General features: G+C 47.3%; 2 protein-coding genes and 1 long non-coding RNA gene across 4 annotated transcripts in view; 1 reads left to right on the top strand and 2 right to left on the bottom strand.

Moving 5' to 3' along the window:
* The window catches only part of ABTB2 (ankyrin repeat and BTB domain containing 2), a 197,497-nt gene extending 192,972 nt beyond the window's left edge, over nucleotides 1–4,525 (top strand). Inside the window, exons 16-17 of the mRNA XM_077818524.1 lie at nucleotides 706–819; nucleotides 2,122–4,525. Coding sequence (XP_077674650.1) covers nucleotides 706–819; nucleotides 2,122–2,319 — 312 coding nt within the window. The 3' untranslated portion in view covers nucleotides 2,320–4,525. The remainder of the gene's footprint in view (nucleotides 1–705; nucleotides 820–2,121) is intronic.
* LOC144265685 (uncharacterized) overlaps nucleotides 1–13,507 on the bottom strand; it is a 35,961-nt gene extending 22,454 nt beyond the window's left edge. Inside the window, exon 1 of the long non-coding RNA XR_013346334.1 lies at nucleotides 12,921–13,507. This is a non-coding gene — a long non-coding RNA (uncharacterized LOC144265685). The remainder of the gene's footprint in view (nucleotides 1–12,920) is intronic.
* A 2,058-nt stretch (nucleotides 13,508–15,565) lies between these two features.
* The window catches only part of NAT10 (N-acetyltransferase 10), a 36,003-nt gene continuing 34,637 nt past the window's right edge, over nucleotides 15,566–16,931 (bottom strand). For both annotated transcript variants that reach the window (XM_077818522.1, XM_077818523.1), the window contains one exon: nucleotides 15,566–15,981. In XM_077818522.1, coding sequence (XP_077674648.1) covers nucleotides 15,888–15,981 — 94 coding nt within the window. In that variant the 3' untranslated portion in view covers nucleotides 15,566–15,887. The remainder of the gene's footprint in view (nucleotides 15,982–16,931) is intronic.

The raw sequence follows: 16,931 nt of genomic DNA, 5'->3' as shown, positions 1-16,931 counted from the left end.
CATAGTACTCCAGATGAGGCCTCACCAATGCCGAATAGAGGGGAATGATCATGTCCCTCAATCTGCTGGCAATGCTCCTACTTATACAGCTCAAAATGCTGTTAGCCTTTCTGGCAACAAGGGCCCACTGTTGACTCATATTCCAGCTTCTGATCACATCTTCCCCCATTCTCTACTTACCAGAAAGTGTGGGGGGGGGGGGAGGGGAAGGAGCTCAGGACCTCTACCTTGCAGTGGGGAGGGGCATCTTGGGACTTCAGCCCCACTCCTGCTGAAGCCCCAAGCCCTGGTAGGTGCACCCTGGCTCTTGAACTTCTGAAGATGGTCATATGAGGCTCAGCAGGTCAGTAAATTTGGCCACCCCGTCATAGACTGTCTCCAGTTCCCTAGTCACCTAAACAAAAAGGAAGATGAATTCAGCTGCCAGTGGATGTAGTAAATGTCTCTCTTCTGACTTTTCTAGGAGGTGCACAAATTTAAGAATGCAGGAAGGCGCTTGCCACCTTCATTCAGTGCTATACTCAGAATAATGAAAATGCTATGTGTGTTCTTCTCTATTGGCCTTCTGCTCTCACAGGAGGGCTAGCCCTCAAGAGAAGGAGTTAGAAGATCCTTTGAGGAAGGAATGTATGTTTTTATTTGCCTTCCATAAGTCAGGAGTCAGCCACACTTTGATTTTGAAAAATGTCTCTCTTGTCCCAATAGCTGCTGTCAGCCGCCAGCCTGTTTCAACTGGATGGCCTCCAAAGACACTGTGAAATCTTATGTGCCCAGAGCATCAGTATGGAGAGCTCTGTTAACATCTATAAATATGCAAAGGTAAAGGCTGAGCTATCTTGTTTAGACCCCACAAATGCCTAGAAACACAGGCACTTCACATGCTTGATGCTGTGTGGTATTTTGGACAAGAGTCATGGTGCAAGATGATGCAGGCATGCACTGGCTGGGCCAATTCTGCACTAAATTTGCTTGCAAAATGAGAGTTTGTATCCAATCTGTAATTTAATATAAATGACCCAACGTGTGTTACCACTAGGAACATAGAGCAGTTCAGCATTCCTGGAAATCAGCAGGAGTCTGGGATGTAGTAGAGAGGCAGAAGCAGGCTGCTAAAGATTACATCAGAAAATATTAGGAAGTAAAATAAACATTAAATATTTATTATATTTCTATTAATATTTGTTTACTTTTTTGCATTATGTGCAGTGACAGCAGACTGACAGTTTCAATGTGGGAATCTCATGCACTTGCCCAAGGCTGCTGTGTTTGGGTTCCCAACAGCCAAGGGGAAACTGTTCCTTTTTTTTGGGGGGGGGGATTGATTTTCTAATGTAAATTGAGTTCCTTATGTAACTTTTATAAAAAAATTCTATTCCTGTTAAGAATCCCCAAACCTTTGGGAGCTTCTAAATGTTGAGCATAAAATACATTGCTTTTCCCCCAGTGTCGTGGTGTCTTATCTGATGATGCTGAAGTGGATGTAACTAGGTAAATAATTCCTGGGAGAACCAAAGGAGACTATTTGGGAGCTATAGAGCCCTTGGGACAATCTGAGGCACTCACAGGCATGGTATTAGAGTGGCTCTTCCCCATCTCATTCTGCGCCTTGGTCTAGGAGTGAGCATTCTATCATATACACCATATCTCCATGGCCACTCATATTACATACCAGCTGGCAAGATTCCTTTGTTGTGTGATGATGCGACACATGGACTCGAGGCTCACACAAAACAGGTATCTTGGCCATTTCATCAGCCAGCTGCTCTTTTCCTTTAAGGGCCACTGGACTGTGGCTCAGCTAACAGAAGGAGATCAGAGGATTAGAAATAAAAAATTTACTTCATCCCCTGGAAAATATCCCAGTGGGATGACCCTCTCCAGCTGCATGCACGCACACAGGGAGAGGAAAGAGAGTCCTTCGTAGCATGGGTGTCCTTTCCATTAGCATTTACCAACTACATCATTACGTACATACCCCTTCCCCTAACCGTCCTTTGTTTTGCAGGCATCCTGCCCAATGAAGCTGTCAGAGGGAAAGGGCTTAGCAGGGGCAGCTGTGGAAATGTCCTTTAACTTGTAGGGCTCACAGAGAAGGTCACTGGCTCCTGTTCTGTTTTACAGATCCACAGTGCACCTGAACTGGCCTCATTCTGCGAGGGCTTCTTCCTCAAACACATGAACTCTCTGCTGGAACAGGACTCGTTCCGACAGCTCATCTACGGCAGGAACAGCAAGGTGCAGGGTCTGGACCCTCTGCGGGACCTGCAGACAACACTGGCCAGTCGACTGCATTCTGTTTACATCACCTCAAGAGTGTGAGGCAGGGGCAAAGCAGCAGCAGCAGGAACGCTAGGGCATCACACTGGCACGGGACCTTATCCAGCTGGGGCTTCCAGGTCTGTCTTATGGAACCACCAGCTCATGCTGAAAGTCCCCACCTAAGCTGACGCCCTTAGGGCAGTGATTTCTCTGGGGAGCGTGTTAGAGTGCTGCAACTATTCTAACGACAAAGGAGGGGAGGTGGCTTTTTTCTTCTGTGCTGTACGGCATCAGAGTGACACCAGGACAGCACCAACAGGAAAAATGGAGGCAGCAACTGAAGAACCTGGCCTGAAGAGAAGATCTATGTTTCCGTTTTCATGAGCACAAGGTGAAAGCTGCTAGGGAAACAGCGCGCGCAGATGCAGCAGAGTGAGGCCTAACACTGGGGGTGTTTCGAACATGCTAATCTAAACCATCTATCTACACCCCCCATCAGGTTGATGTGTATACACCAGTGTTGCTTTTAAAAGGGTGTGTTGATAGTCCTCTAATCCCATGAACCTCTGAGCATTCAGTCACCTGACCAAATGCGTATAGTAGTTAGCATGCTCAGGCTACCACTGTAGCTATAAACACGAGTTTTACACATGGCAAAAGACTCTAGCCTTGTTGCCCATAAATTCTTTGCACCCCACAAGGCTGAGAGAAGGTGAGACAGTAAAATAGGCCTCTACAATTATCTTTTTTCAGTAGCACCTACTTTGGAGAATGTAGCCAAGTTTTGATCTACTTGTCTGTGTTCAGTGGTGGCCAATGGGAAAGAAAATAGCCTATCCTATTTACACTGTAAAGGTTTGATCAAGTGTCTTGTGTCCAAGTCATCCCATTTTTAACTGTCTGGGAATGGCACATGGAGCACTCCTGCGTGATTAGCGACTGATGCAATGAGAGGAGGTGGTTTTCCAAAATGCTGCAGCAAAACCTATTGCTGTGTTGAGGGGCCTAGGTCCTAGTATTGTGTGTACCACCTAGACTCCCTTAAAGCCAAGCAGGAATGTACAGCTCATTCTTCCCAATGCTGTGCTCTCTTGCTGGAGGTGGCGTGGTGTAGAGAAACATGCATGAGAGGAAAGCCTGACACAAACTTGTGGCCATGGGCAAGTCAGTCCTCTCTACAGCTGTGGAGATGGAAGTAATGGGGATACTTCCTCAAATACACTACTTCCCTGGAGGTGGGGGGAAGGGTATACTGCAGAATGCTTGCACGCATTAGCTCACCGTTGCCCTCTATGTCTAGGAAACGTTTAGGTTGCAGTACTTAGGGTTGAAGTATCTAGTTTTAAGATTCACCGTGTTTTCTTAGCTTACAAAGGGCAGAAACTACCAAACTTTTTTTAAAAAAATACAAGCACAGACCTTAGAAACAAAGATGTAAGGTGACTGATGTCCATTCATCCTGCTGTCACCATTAGCTAAAACCTGCCCCCTGCAACCATTCCCTGCTGGTCTGTGTTGGTACATACTGAAAGTGTTAGCTAAAATGCTTCATTTTAGGCTGGGGGGAGGGGGGAAAGAAAGCTTTCAATGTAGAGTTGGGATTTCTTGGAAATCTGAACTATGAAATGCTAAACAGGCTGAGGGGAGAAGGCTCAGGCTCAGCTGAAAAGAACAGTCAAGGTTTGGTGGAGGAGGGGAAAGGAAGGGCAGAGTGCAACATCTCCAGCTAATTGGTCAAAACAGGATTGCAGATTGCATGACCTGAGTGTGCTTGGCTAGCCAGGGACATATAAGCCTATGGATGATCAGCTGGTGTTCTCAGCCAATTTCCAACTGGTCTGACTTGTGTTATAAATACAGTTTTGAAGAGCACCAGCTTCATTAACCCTATTTATTCTTAGAAAGCCAGAGGCTGTTCCAGCTTTCTCACTGGAAGAAACCCCAAAAAGGCCATATCCTGGAAAATATTTCAAAGAGCTGCTCCAGCTAGCTGTACAAAAGCATAGGTCCAGTTTTATTGCTGTAATATTGTCTGTTAACTGTACATTCATGGTGTCATTTATGTAAATGTACCAGGATTTTGCTAACAATGTAACATTTATGCTTTGTGTTTTGACTCAGTTATTTTAACGGGGGGGGGGGGGAAGCATTTACCACATGGTAACATTTTTCCACTAATGAAGACAAGGCTGTTCTGTACTTTAGCCTGTATATTGTGTGCGTAGGGACAGGTATGCCATTTACCTTTCAGAGATTGGAATAGTTTTGAAAATGCCCATGGGGGGCGGTAGGAAGCATGTTTGTCATGCCATGGTACAAGGGGAGCAAACATGAGGGGATGTGTCTTTCCTGCCTGAGAATCACTCACTTTAATTATTGTCAAACAGGGACTAGGGAGAAGGGGGAGAGAATTAGAAAATAAAAAAAAAAAAACAAATCCAAATAAAAACATTCTTCAGTAAGGTGCCACAAGTACTCCTTTTCATTCTTCAGTAAGAGACTGAGCTAGGGTCTTCTTTCATCGCAGCTACTTCTCTCCCCTCTCTTTAGAGCCCTATTAAGTGTCTCCAGGGAGGGAGCAATCTTGTTGAAATCCTCAGCAGAAGTCTGGCTGTAGGGAAAATGGTTTGATGACATAGCCAGATTGGCTGAGAAGCCCAAATGTATGTAATTACTGTAGTAACTCAACAGAGGAGATCATGGACAAGCCAGCATGTACAGCATTTGAGGATTAACCTATGCAACTATTTTAATCAACTCTTAGACCACAAATTTCTGTCTAGCTCCCTCCCAACTGCTGAGGGACAGGCACTTAGGACACCCTCTCATAACAACATTTCAAACAACAGAAAAGCTAAAATGGGTACAGCTGCCCCCTAATAGCATACCCTACTTCCACTGACTCAGCTGCCCTCATACAGCACCAGCCCTACAGCTTTAGGGCTTGAGAGAGGCTTCTGCACCTTTTGAATGTGCAGCATGTCTCCTCTCAGGGACAAGGCCCAGAGCTTCAGAGGTAGTTAGGCCCAAATCCTCCAAGAAATTGGGAACTAGGCACTTAAGTTCTCAGGCTGCTTAGTACATTACAATTCTCTGCATCCTACCAACCCTGTTTTAGAGAACAATTTCCATAGAGCAGGAGGGTCTGTTTGGCTGCTGGATGTCTGTTCCTTAGCAATCACAGCTCTTTTTCCCCAGGGGCTGTGCAGTTAGCTCTGGAGCCAGGTTCTGTAACAATCTGTGTCTCAGAGCAGTTCCTAGAATTTGATTTACATGATCAACAATGCTCCCTTGGGACAAATACATACCAGCATGTGCTCTCTTGTGCACTATGCCAGTGAGACACCTAGAAATGTACCAGTAAAAAACAGGCCTGCACTCAGGAATCATGGGACAAACAAAAGTCTCAGCTGAAGATGGACAGATTTTCCTAGGGGCCCCTTTTTACTCAAGGAAATGGAATAAATACATTCAAGTACTTCCTTCAGGAGGTTGCCTGGCTACCTGTTCCATTCTGTGCAAATCAAGGGCTGCCCATGGGCTGTTGGCAAAGTTTGGGCACCTCTGGAGAAGCACAAAACTTCAAAGGAAATACGCATCATCTCACTAGGGTGTCCTTTGTTGAGTTTCAGGGGCTTGGAGTCACTCAAGGGCTGCTTTCTCCAGGCTACAGTAAAGACTGTGCTAAACTTCGGAGTAAACCTTTGCAGAGCAAAGAAGAAACACCCCATGGCACCCTAGTGCTAACAAGATGGAATATGCCTAGATCAGGTTCCTCATGCACATGTGGAACAGCTGGACAGCTCCTGTTATGCAACAGAATCAAGGAAAACAAGGTGATTTGCCCCAGTGGGTTGCAGACTTTGTTTGTAATAAGGTAGATTCCATATTTAGACATGGTGACTTGAGGCAGAATTCCGACACATGCACTGCAGTATTGTGAGGGGGCCTGTGTGGTGAAGACCCAGCTAGATGAGCGTCTGATTGGGCAAAGGCAGTAGCTGCCTTATGTTGGGGGTTCATCCGTGCTCAATTTGGTCATAACAATATAAACCCACAAGCACAAGACTGGCTAATGATGTATTACAGGGCCAAAGTTCACATGATCCTCTGGGACTCTGTTGGCTCTCAAGCACTCCCATGGCTGCTCTAGGGTAGGAGATGAGCATTGAAGAAAGGCAAAATATTTAGAGACAGGACCAGTCCATAGTGCCTTGTCTGATGTTTCACAGATGGGGCTCTTAGCTGAATCCAGGCTCATGCTACAGGAGCAGATTGCAGGGATTTCATGCAGCTTGTCAGAGACACAGATTGTTTCCAAAACTGGACTGCAAATGCAGATTTCAGAACAAAACCACCCCCCACTGTAGTCAGTCATTCAGGCCACCTCTGGGCTGGTATTGATCACATATAACTATTGAGCCCCTCAGCTAGATTGCTGGCCTGGTTTACAGAGCAGTCACAGCCCATTGCCCCACATCTGCACTCAGCAGGAGTGGCAGGTTATTAGACTGAGTGAAATTCTCACCTCGCTTTGCTCAGTCTCCCAGGGGCTCCCACAGCCCAGAGTGGGGAAGGATTTTACATCTCTCAGCTGTCACCTCACTTTCTGCTCAGCTTTGCTCTGAGCCAGGGAAGGCCCTTTTGTGTTGACTGCCAGCCTCTGGCCCCTGCTTCCACGACTCTGTGCGCACCATTAACGTTTCTTTGTGGAAAATGAGTCTAGATGCATCACCAATACAGAGAAAGCCCAATGATCATGGGGTCTAGATGTTCGGGGAATCTAGGGATACACTATCACAAAACCTAGATGGAGGACAGGATTAAGGACCAACAAATCTCACCACTTCAATTCTTTTACCTTGCCTTCTCCAATACCAACACATGGCAACAGGTATATTTACATTAAAACCCCCCCACGTAACTACCCAATGAATGCACTCCAGTGGACACCCTTCTCCCTCTGGGGAGAGAAGATAGGCCTGCAATCTGTCATTGACTGGTCAGCTGACTGCCTATTTGACCAGAGTCAAATTTTATCATCATCAACTATTCCAGCAAGAACATACTGGTGTAGGCAGCAGCCCACCATTCGATTGTAGCATGGTGCAGTTTTCATTTTTTAGAACTTGTGTTTCATTGTTTTGCATTTTACTTAACTTAGTTAAGTAACTTGTTTTTGGCAATTAGGCACAAGTGTATATCTAAGGCTAAGCCTATTGGAGACCATAAAGTATTGTTCTTTTTGTTACTGTTCTAACCAGTTAGTGCTCTAAATATTTAACCAGTCACTCGATCAATTATTTTGGTCCAGTCAAATGCCTAACCCTAGGATGGGAGACCAATCGACCTGTGACAGATCTGCAGCCATGCAGCTTAATGCCCTACGGGAAGGCACTCAGATTCTACAGGGTGAGTGTGGTATAAAAACAGCTACAGACGAGAATAAAGATGCTTTCCCCTCCTTCCCGCCCCTTACTGTATGCAGTGTTATTAGAGCCAGAGGGGCTCCCTACTCTACCACCTTGCTCACAGTCAAGCCTCAGGGCCATGGGGACTCACCTCCTGTAGCTGGAGAACAGGCCAAAGGAGCACCCCACCCCAGCAGAGTCAACTCTGCCTGCCCGCCCCTGCCCCCACACACAATAGCAGCACCAGTTCTGTTTCTTCCTCTCCACCCATGCTACGTCTCCTAGAGATCAGGTAGGTCACTCCGGCTGTCAAAATAGCTCACAGGTCTCCAAGGCGGCAGGCTGATTCCACTGACAACTAGGTCATGCCTATCCACCTCCTGCTGAGAGAGCTGCTCAGCTCATACATGGCTTTGCCATTTCCTTCCAATTAGCCAGAGCACTTGCTCATCACAGGCTGACAGGGTCACTGCTGCACACCAGGGAGGGAGGGGAGAGAGATCTACAGCAACAGCTCAGCTCCCACCTCGACATGCTAGGCCAAGGCACCAGGAGATGGCTTTGAGCCATAGGAGGGCTGGCCTTGAGGCTTTAACTGTGTTATAGAGACCTGGTCTGACAGCCCTCACACCATTACAGGAACTGTCAGGACTGAAGGGGAGCGCGGGCTACTGGAGAAGTACATGCAGTTCAGCTGGCATGGCCCTCTGCTATAAAGCACAAGCAGCAGAGGGATTGCATGCCTGATTCTTCTGGGTGTCTAGAATGCCCTCCGCTGGTGAACACACGCACAGAAAGAGTAACAGGAAAGCACTGTGCTCCTGGACAGGAATGTTAAGGGCTTTGCGGCCGGGGGGGGGGGGGGGGGGGGGGGGGGCGCAAGGGGAGGACCTTCACTTTTGTCAGTAAGAAAAACAGATCCCACTCTATCCTCAGATGTGTGCTCAGAGATGAACTGGGGGGATGGGTGAAGGGCCAGAGAGTAGGCCAGGGTACATCGACCAGGTGCTGGCAAGGAAGAGGGAGCATTAAAGTCAGAGTTTAAAGGGCAACACATAAGCCAAAGAGAGGAATTGAGTTTCTGAAGCCACCAGATAAATGGAAAGAAGTTCCTTTACAAATGTCACACCAAGAGTGTGAGCTAGGGACTAGAGAGACTGTAATGGGAGGCTATTGAGAAGCGCAGAGATAGTGGTGAAACAACAGATTTCTGACCAAAGAGGCTGTGGGCTCTAATTTTGGAGGAGACACTGTAGCAGGGCTGGCCTTAGAGTGGGCCACCCAGGTGACCGTCCAGGGCACCATGGCCAAGAGGGAGCTGCGCAGCATCACAGAGATGCACACTGTGTGGAGTCAGACCCTGCTCCCGGCTAGCAGGGGGTGCCAGGTTGGGGGCACCCAGATTTCTCCCTCCCAATGGAGGAACACTGGTGGTGATGGTGGTGATGGTTGCTCACAGGAGCAACACCATTCGCTCCGTGCATCCAGGTCACTTTCCCCACCTGGGCTGGGCTGGGCTGGGCTGTGAGGTGAGCACCGGGAGCTGCTGTTCTGCTGCCTTCCCCTTATGCAGTCCAGGTGGTGAAAGCGATCCAGGGAGCCCTGACATGGCTCCTCCATCCTCCCTTCTCTGCTTCCTAGGGGTGCGTGGTGGAGCAGCGGGTGGTGGCAGGGTGGGGAGGGGCAGCGAGGGAGCAACCATGCCTGCTACTCCACGCATTCAGGTCAGTTTCCCCACATGGGCACAGGCAGCAGAGCACAGGGGTTAGGGGAGCAGGACAGGGGTGCAGAGGTTAGGGGAAAAGGGGGCCCAGTGCAGGGGTTAGGGTGCAAGAGAGAGCCCAGGATTAGGGGCAAAGGGGCAGAGTGCAGGGGTTGGGAAGCCTGCCAAGCCCATAGGGGCCAGGTGCAGGGGAGGGGAGACACCACACACAAATGACAGGTTTCAGAGTAACAGCCGTGTTAGTCTGTATTCGCAAAAAAAACAGGAGGACTTGTGGCACCTTAGAGACTAACCAATTTATTTGAGCATGAGCTTTCGTGCATCCGACGAAGTGAGCTGTGGCTCAGGAAAGCTCATGCTCAAATAAATTGGTTAGTCTCTAAGGTGCCACAAGTCCTCCTTTGCTTTTTGCGACCACACACAAAGGGGCCAGGGACACCAAAACGCAAGTTCGCCCAGGCCAGCACAGTGCTGTCCTGGGGGGCCTGCTACAGCTAGCCCAGACCAGCCATGGACATTTACACCTCTGGCAAGGAGAGCAGCTCACAGGAGAGCTGCACTAGTGACAGTACAAAAATGGAAGTGCTTAAGATTGATTCTTACGGAAAAGGAGAACATTTAGCACACAGCGGCTAGGAGTACAGTGAAACCTTGGCTATGCCTGGGAGATACAAACATGGCAGCAAGGAAACCCTCACAAAGGTGATATCGTAGCCTCAGTAGCCAAGAAAATTGCCTCAGTCTTTTAATGGGGGGAAATGTCTGAGAAGGAGAACACTAGACGAACTCTGCAAAGGAGTATCTTCCCTTATTTTAACTTCTCATGAAGCTAAACAGATGCATTTCAACAAGACCTTATTCTAAGCTGCAATTTAATCTACTTGACTGATCTAAAGCACAGACAGGGAAAATGTGGTTCAACTAAGCTTGTAAAAATCTGCTGCCACTTATTGTAGCACTTGAGGTTTTTTGTTTTCCACAAGTGACTGATGAACAGAAGGAGGGATCCAAAGGAAGTCAGTGATCACAAAGTTTACATACTCCAAAGTACTGGAACACAGCTCAGCTGTGGATACACTCCCTTCCAAAACAGTCAATATTCTGCCGAGATAAAATAGTATCTATCCCATGAGCTGATTAGAGCAGTTACTCATTAACAGAAGTGTGAGCCTCTTACCAATTTCAGAGGAATTAGGTTGTATCCAATACACATTCAATAGAGCAGGAATCTACAACCAGAGAAGACTAGAGAGAGCTCAAGAAAGAAGTCAGATGAAGAGCAGTTAACAGCTCCACTCTCTTTCATTTTGCTAGGCTGCTTAAAGAACCCAGTTTAATCTTACCCACTCAGGACACAACAGGTTTAAAACCCACTTTAGGGTCTCCCCAGAAATCGGCATTTCCACACCTACGTCCTGAACAGCACAGGCAGAAAGATGTTACAGTAAGAGTACGTCACTCATATGCAAAAAGCGTCACCTGACCAATGATATTTTCATATATTGTGACTATGTAGCCTGAATTCAAGAATATTTGCAAACGAGGTGGGGGAACCTGCCAATGTAATACATTACTCCTGCAAAGCATAGCTGTAAAAGCAAAATGAAGCCATTTGTTTGAAAAAACATGACCATATGATTTAGCAAGCTACATCATCATTTAATTTCCACTGAATAATATCAGGTTTCAGAGTAACAGCCGGATGCATACCGTGGAAACTGCAGTAGACATTATATACACACAGAGACCATGAAACAATACCCCCTCCCACCCCACTGTCCTGCTGGTAATAGCTTATCTAAAGTGATCATCAAGTTGGGCCATTTCCAGCACAAATCCAGGTTTTCTCACCCTCCATCCCCCCACACACAAACTCACTCTCCTGCTGGTAATAGCCCATCCAAAGTGACCACTCTCTTCACAATGTGCATGATAATCAAGGTGGGCCATTTCCTGCACAAATCCAGGTTCTCTCCCCCCCTCCCCAAACCACACACACAAACTCACTCTCCTGCTGGTAATAGCTCATCCAAAGTGACCACTCTCCCTACAACGTGCATGGTAATCAAGGTGGGTCATTTCCAGCACAGATCCAGGCTTTCTCACCCCCCCCCCCCCGGGAACACACACACACACACACACACAAACACTCACTCTCCTGCTGGCAATAGCTCATCCAAACTGACCACTCTCCAAGTTTAAATCCAAGTTTAACTAGAACGTGGGGGGGGGGGGGGTGTTAGCAAAAAGCAAGGGGAAATAGGCTAACTTGCATAATGACTTGGATTTATGCTGGAAATGGCCCACCTTGATTATCATGCACATTGTAGGGAGAGTGGTCACTTTGGATAAGCTATTACCAGCAGGAGAGTGAGTTTGTGTGTGTGGTTTTTGGAGGGGGGTGAGGGGGTGAGAGAACCTGGATTTGTGCTGGAAATGGCCCACCTTGATTATCATGCACATTGTGAAGAGAGTGGTCACTTTGGATGGGCTATTACCAGCAGGAGAGTGAGTTTGGGGGGGGGGGGGCGGAGGATGAGAAAACCTGGATTTGTGCTGGAAATGGCCCAACTTGATGATCACTTTACATAAGCTATTAACAGCAGGACAGTAGGGTGGGAGGAGGTATTGTTTCATGGTCTCTGTGTGTATATAATGTCTACTGCAGTTTCCACGGTATGCATCTGATGAAGTGAGCTGTAGCTCACGAAAGCTCATGCTCAAATAAATTGGTTAGTCTCTAAGGTGCCACAGGTACTCCTTTTCTTTTCACTGAATAATATATTACACCTTCCACCAGAGGATCACAAAGCACTTTACAAACATTAATGAAGCCCATAAACGTGTTCAGGCTATATATTATCCCCACCTGAACAGACAGAGGTGCAGAGAATGTGTGTGACTTGCCCAAAGACAAAGGAAGTCAAGGGTAGGTAGGAGTGATAAAACCCAGTATTCCTGACTCGCAGTCTGATGCACTGTGTATGAGACCATGATGCTGCCTGTAACATTTACAACAGGGGAGCAGCCAGAGGCCCCAAGCAGGCTCAAGGCTTAGCTGTAAGAGGTTCTTTACAAACCCAGGTAGACCATGTCCCTGAGCTCACAATCTAAGACAAGCAACAACAAATAGCTGGGAGAGACAGGGACAAAGATATAGTTTATAATACACATCTGAGGTATTTTTAGTCTTGGAAATAAATATCAACTTCCTCAGTTACCCCACAACCCTCTGCCCATTAGCCTCACCTTTAACACAAACTGGCTTCTGGTAGACATCGCAGCCAAATGGGCCCTATAAAAGATTTCATCTTAAACTGCACAGCTCTGAACCCTGTTAGGAGGACCGTAGTTTAAGGATTCCTACAACAGGCTCAGTGGTTTTCACCAGTTCCACATTTTAAGAAGAGGAATTTCAATTAGAGTTTTCTGGCCTTGAGCAGTGATGTGCAATAGGAAAAGCCTCCCACTGCTCTGGTATAATGACCAGCAACATATTCAATGAGTATGTCACGGGGTCCACTCACCACAAAGGCATCTCCTCCTGGCTGCTCTGGGGATTATCTCCTTCCAGTCCAATGCCCCCTTCCGCCGCTCATTTACAGACCCAACTACGCTTCTGTCACTCTCTCTGAATGACTAAGGGAGTTCTCTCTTCCTGTCTTGGCCTTCTAGCCACAACACTGTAGTCCCCTTCCGGAGTTAGCAAAGTCCCATTGAACAACTGTCCCAGGCAGTCTTCGGCTCCAATGCTCAGTCTGTGCCACTTTCCCAGGGGATGCTAAGGAAACCCAGGCCTGCCCTCTACTCTGGGTTCCAGTCCAGGGACCCTATATGTAGCACTGTGACCTGCTTTCTCCCTGATCCTGTTGCTCTTTCCCTGGACTACTTCCTACATCTTCTGGCTCCCAGGTTTACCAGTCCAAACTCCCTCTTCCCAAGGAGTCACTTAACTTTACTTAACACTGCAGGCCCAAAAACATCTTCCTTCTCCCAGGGTGTGACTGCAGCCTGCTTCCCAGCTTTCTGCCAGCCCCACCCATTCCTTCTCAGCTGGGCTCCATCATCAATCAGCCTCTCAAGCCCTGGCTCTCCCTCAGGTGCAGCCTTTCAATCTAATGTCACCTGCTCTGCTTTGTATGAGGTGAACACCCCATCACAGGGTAAACACCAACTTCTGTGTGAATGAGTCCTAATCTGCACACAGGTCAAAGGGCTCAGCTTGAAACAATTTAAAACTGTTGCTTAAGTCTCCTGCAAGGAACACACAGGTACCTCAAGCACCTTTTGCTGTCATTTGTGGCCAATCAGATCACACATCTGTAACTTCCGGAGAAGGAAGCAAAACAAGCAGAGGCACCAATGAAATCATTCTCAATTCCACACCAATCATTTAACACTAACTCTAGGTACACAGGTCAATTCCCTTCCCACACCTTCTGGCTCCACTCAAAGCCTAAATGATGCAATTTACCCATGACACACCTTGCAAAGTCTTGCATTGCAGTAACCATCCCTCAGACCAAGGAGATCCAGCACCCTCTGGAGTCAACAATCCTGAGTCAGCCACAGGGGAACCCTGGAACACAACACAGCACACTCCAGCCCCTGCTGCCCAGAAGCAGATAACCAAGGCCCAGGATCCAACACCTGCCTCCTGGACGGTAGCACCTTGTTCTGCCAGTTGATGGCACAAGGTTTCTATGTATTTGGGGTGGGGTATAAATGAAATTTTCAGGGCACCCAACTCCCCGATATATTGGAAAGGAAAGGTAGAGCAGCAGAGCAGTCTTTCAAATTGATTTGTTAATGAAAGGGAGGCACAAGCACTGGTGTAGTAGCCCTTCCTTCTGGTTAACGGGCCTCACAAATCCAAAGAGCTAATTGGGGAGGAAACTGGAGCATGCCCAGGTGGACATAGCTGGAGAAAATGGGTTTTTAAGAGTTTCAGGGGGCAGGAGGAGGAACTTGAGGGTCAGTGAGGTTTTCCAGCAGCAGGGGGAGGGGCAGGTCAGGATCAACAGCCATTCGTAACTCTGACCCTTCTGTAGCATGGTGCTCTCAATACAGCCTACCATTAGCAGCTCCCAGGCCCTTAGGCTGGGGAGCAGGAGTAAGGAAGATGGGTGACAGAAAAATACATGCAGAGGAGGGAATGAGCATGAGATGCAAAGTGGGGAGCAGGCTGTGGGACGGGGGTCAGTGAAATAGGAACACTTATTCTGTGGAAGGAAGGGAGGAAGAAGAGGAAAAGTGGAACTTCAGCTGCTATATTTGTCTGCAGTTCCCCAAGAGCTAAGATCTGCCCCACTCACTGGAGTCTGCGATAGACACAGACACAGAAGAGAGCAGCTCCACCACAGAACCCACGCCCCTCCCACAGCAGAAGAGGGCACGAGCCTGGGCAATACAGACCTGGTTCCCAAACGCAAAAAGGAACCACAGGTAAGCGGAGACCTACTGCCTCATAAGTGGACTGTTGAGTTGCTTGGCCAGCCCCGCCGCTTGAGGAGGAGCCAGTGTAGGCGAGGAGGCTGGTTTCCTGGCACTGGAGCCTATGCTGATTTTATGGCAACCTCTGCACAATTTCCAAACTACAAACAGCCAAGCAGACACACCAGGCGACATGGAGCCAGCAGGGCCTTCTCCATTTGTTACAGCAAGCTTAGGAAGTAAGGAAATATTAGGACCGGGTACCAGGTCTATCACAGGGCAAACTCCTTAGCCACCTGAGAGATAAGGGGCCTATAACCCACTAAGAATGAAACAGAGGCATCCTTGATTAGGGTCTTCCTCTGGAGAACGAGAAGCAGGAACTGTAGGCTTTGTTTTCCAAACAGAAATAAATATCAATGTACACCACAAGCTCCTTAGCACAGGGACCATGGCCACCTTTTACATGGCACTGAGCATGCCCCGCTGGTGCTCAGTGAATAGCACGGCCACACATGGAGAATGGAGCTCATGGCGCAATTTGAAAGCAGACATTTTTATGCTGCTAAATCTGATGTCATTCCTAATGGAAAGCTGATGCAGAGAAGGGCCGGTAATTAAACATACTAAGGTGTATTAAAATGCTCGCATGCCACACCACATAGTAAGGCACAATAAAAGCAAGTGCTCCAATAGGCCTCCCAAAATAAAATAAAAAATTAACTACCAACCACTAAGATGGGGGAAAGTTGTTTATGGATTGATTAGCCCTGGGAATTGACATTTCCTAGCCATTTAGGCACCCTTGTAATAGTCTAGTTTGTTGTGTAGTGCCTCTCATCAAACCAGGCTCTCCAGGCACACAGTATAAAAATCCCTATGGGCAGCCTCTCTTGGCGAGGTCACTACATTTTCCTTAATATATATTCTTTAAAAGGGCCTCTAAGCCCTTCCCCTCCAGACACTGCTTCTTCAAGAGAAGTCCTTGCTTTAAAAAGGGGATGGGGCTCCTTAGACAGGAGCTTGCTCCTGGTTATTCGAGTCCATTATCATTTTTAAAGTCATTTCTTCCACTTCTGCTTTGGATCTTTGTTCTTCTTGAATTTCTTTTGTTGTTTTGGTCCTTTTTCCATGTCTAGTTTTCTCTTCTTTTCACTGAGAAACAGGAACAAAACATTTGTTAAAGAGAATTTCAATTCAACAGGGGAACATCTGCTACATGGGGGAGAGGCTTCCACAGAAACCTTAGCTACCAGGCCTCCAAAGGAGAGGGTGTGGGGGAAAAGAAATGATCCCGTTCCTTGGCTCATTTAAAGCACTAAGCGAAAGCACTAAGGAATATGGCCTAGATGTTCTGGTGTCTTGTTTTTTGGGTGCCCAACTTGAATCCCCTTAAAGTAGCCTGATTTTCAGAGGGTTGGTGCTCAGAACCTTCTTAAAGTCAAGCCCCCTGAAGGCATCTCAAGTTAGGCACAGAAATTGGGGCACCCTAAAATCATTAGATACTCGAAAACATAGGCATACAAAAACAGTCCTGCACTGGGCTTAGGCTAGGGGTGGATGGATCAAATGAACAAATCTGTGGACTCTCCAATTTCAATGACATTTTAAAATTCCCTGTATGTTTTTTTAAGATGTCTTAGGGCTCATTTCCTGCTTCTAGCATTCACAAAAGCAATGCACATGCATACAAAGCAGAATAAAGATGCAAGATGGGCAAGATAATTACTCCTGTCCTTAGGCCTCAAGAAAAACAACGTGTATGAAAGTGCCACCCCATAAATCCCCAGGTGCACAGATCAGTAAAGATTCGATGCTGACCTGTGTGAGAGCTGAATGAAGGAAGATGGATGAAAACCACGTTAGGGAGTCTAACATTTTCAACTAAGAACCTGACCCTATGAGCTGCTGAACCATCCGCTCCTGAGGAAGTCACAGGAAGATGAGGGCACTCAGCATCTCAGAGGATTAGGCCCTAAATTAAGAGGATGAATTTCTACAAGCTTCCACTGGTGTCAGCGCAGAAGAAAATCAAATGGAACAGGAGTAGTTCTTAAAAGAATTACCCCCACCAAAGGAGAATCAGGACAAATTAGGTGTATGGC

This window comes from Eretmochelys imbricata, chromosome 6 (genome assembly GCF_965152235.1).
Source record: "Eretmochelys imbricata isolate rEreImb1 chromosome 6, rEreImb1.hap1, whole genome shotgun sequence".
Classification (NCBI taxonomy): domain Eukaryota; kingdom Metazoa; phylum Chordata; order Testudines; family Cheloniidae; genus Eretmochelys; species Eretmochelys imbricata.
This window is presented reverse-complemented; position numbering and strand designations above follow the sequence as displayed.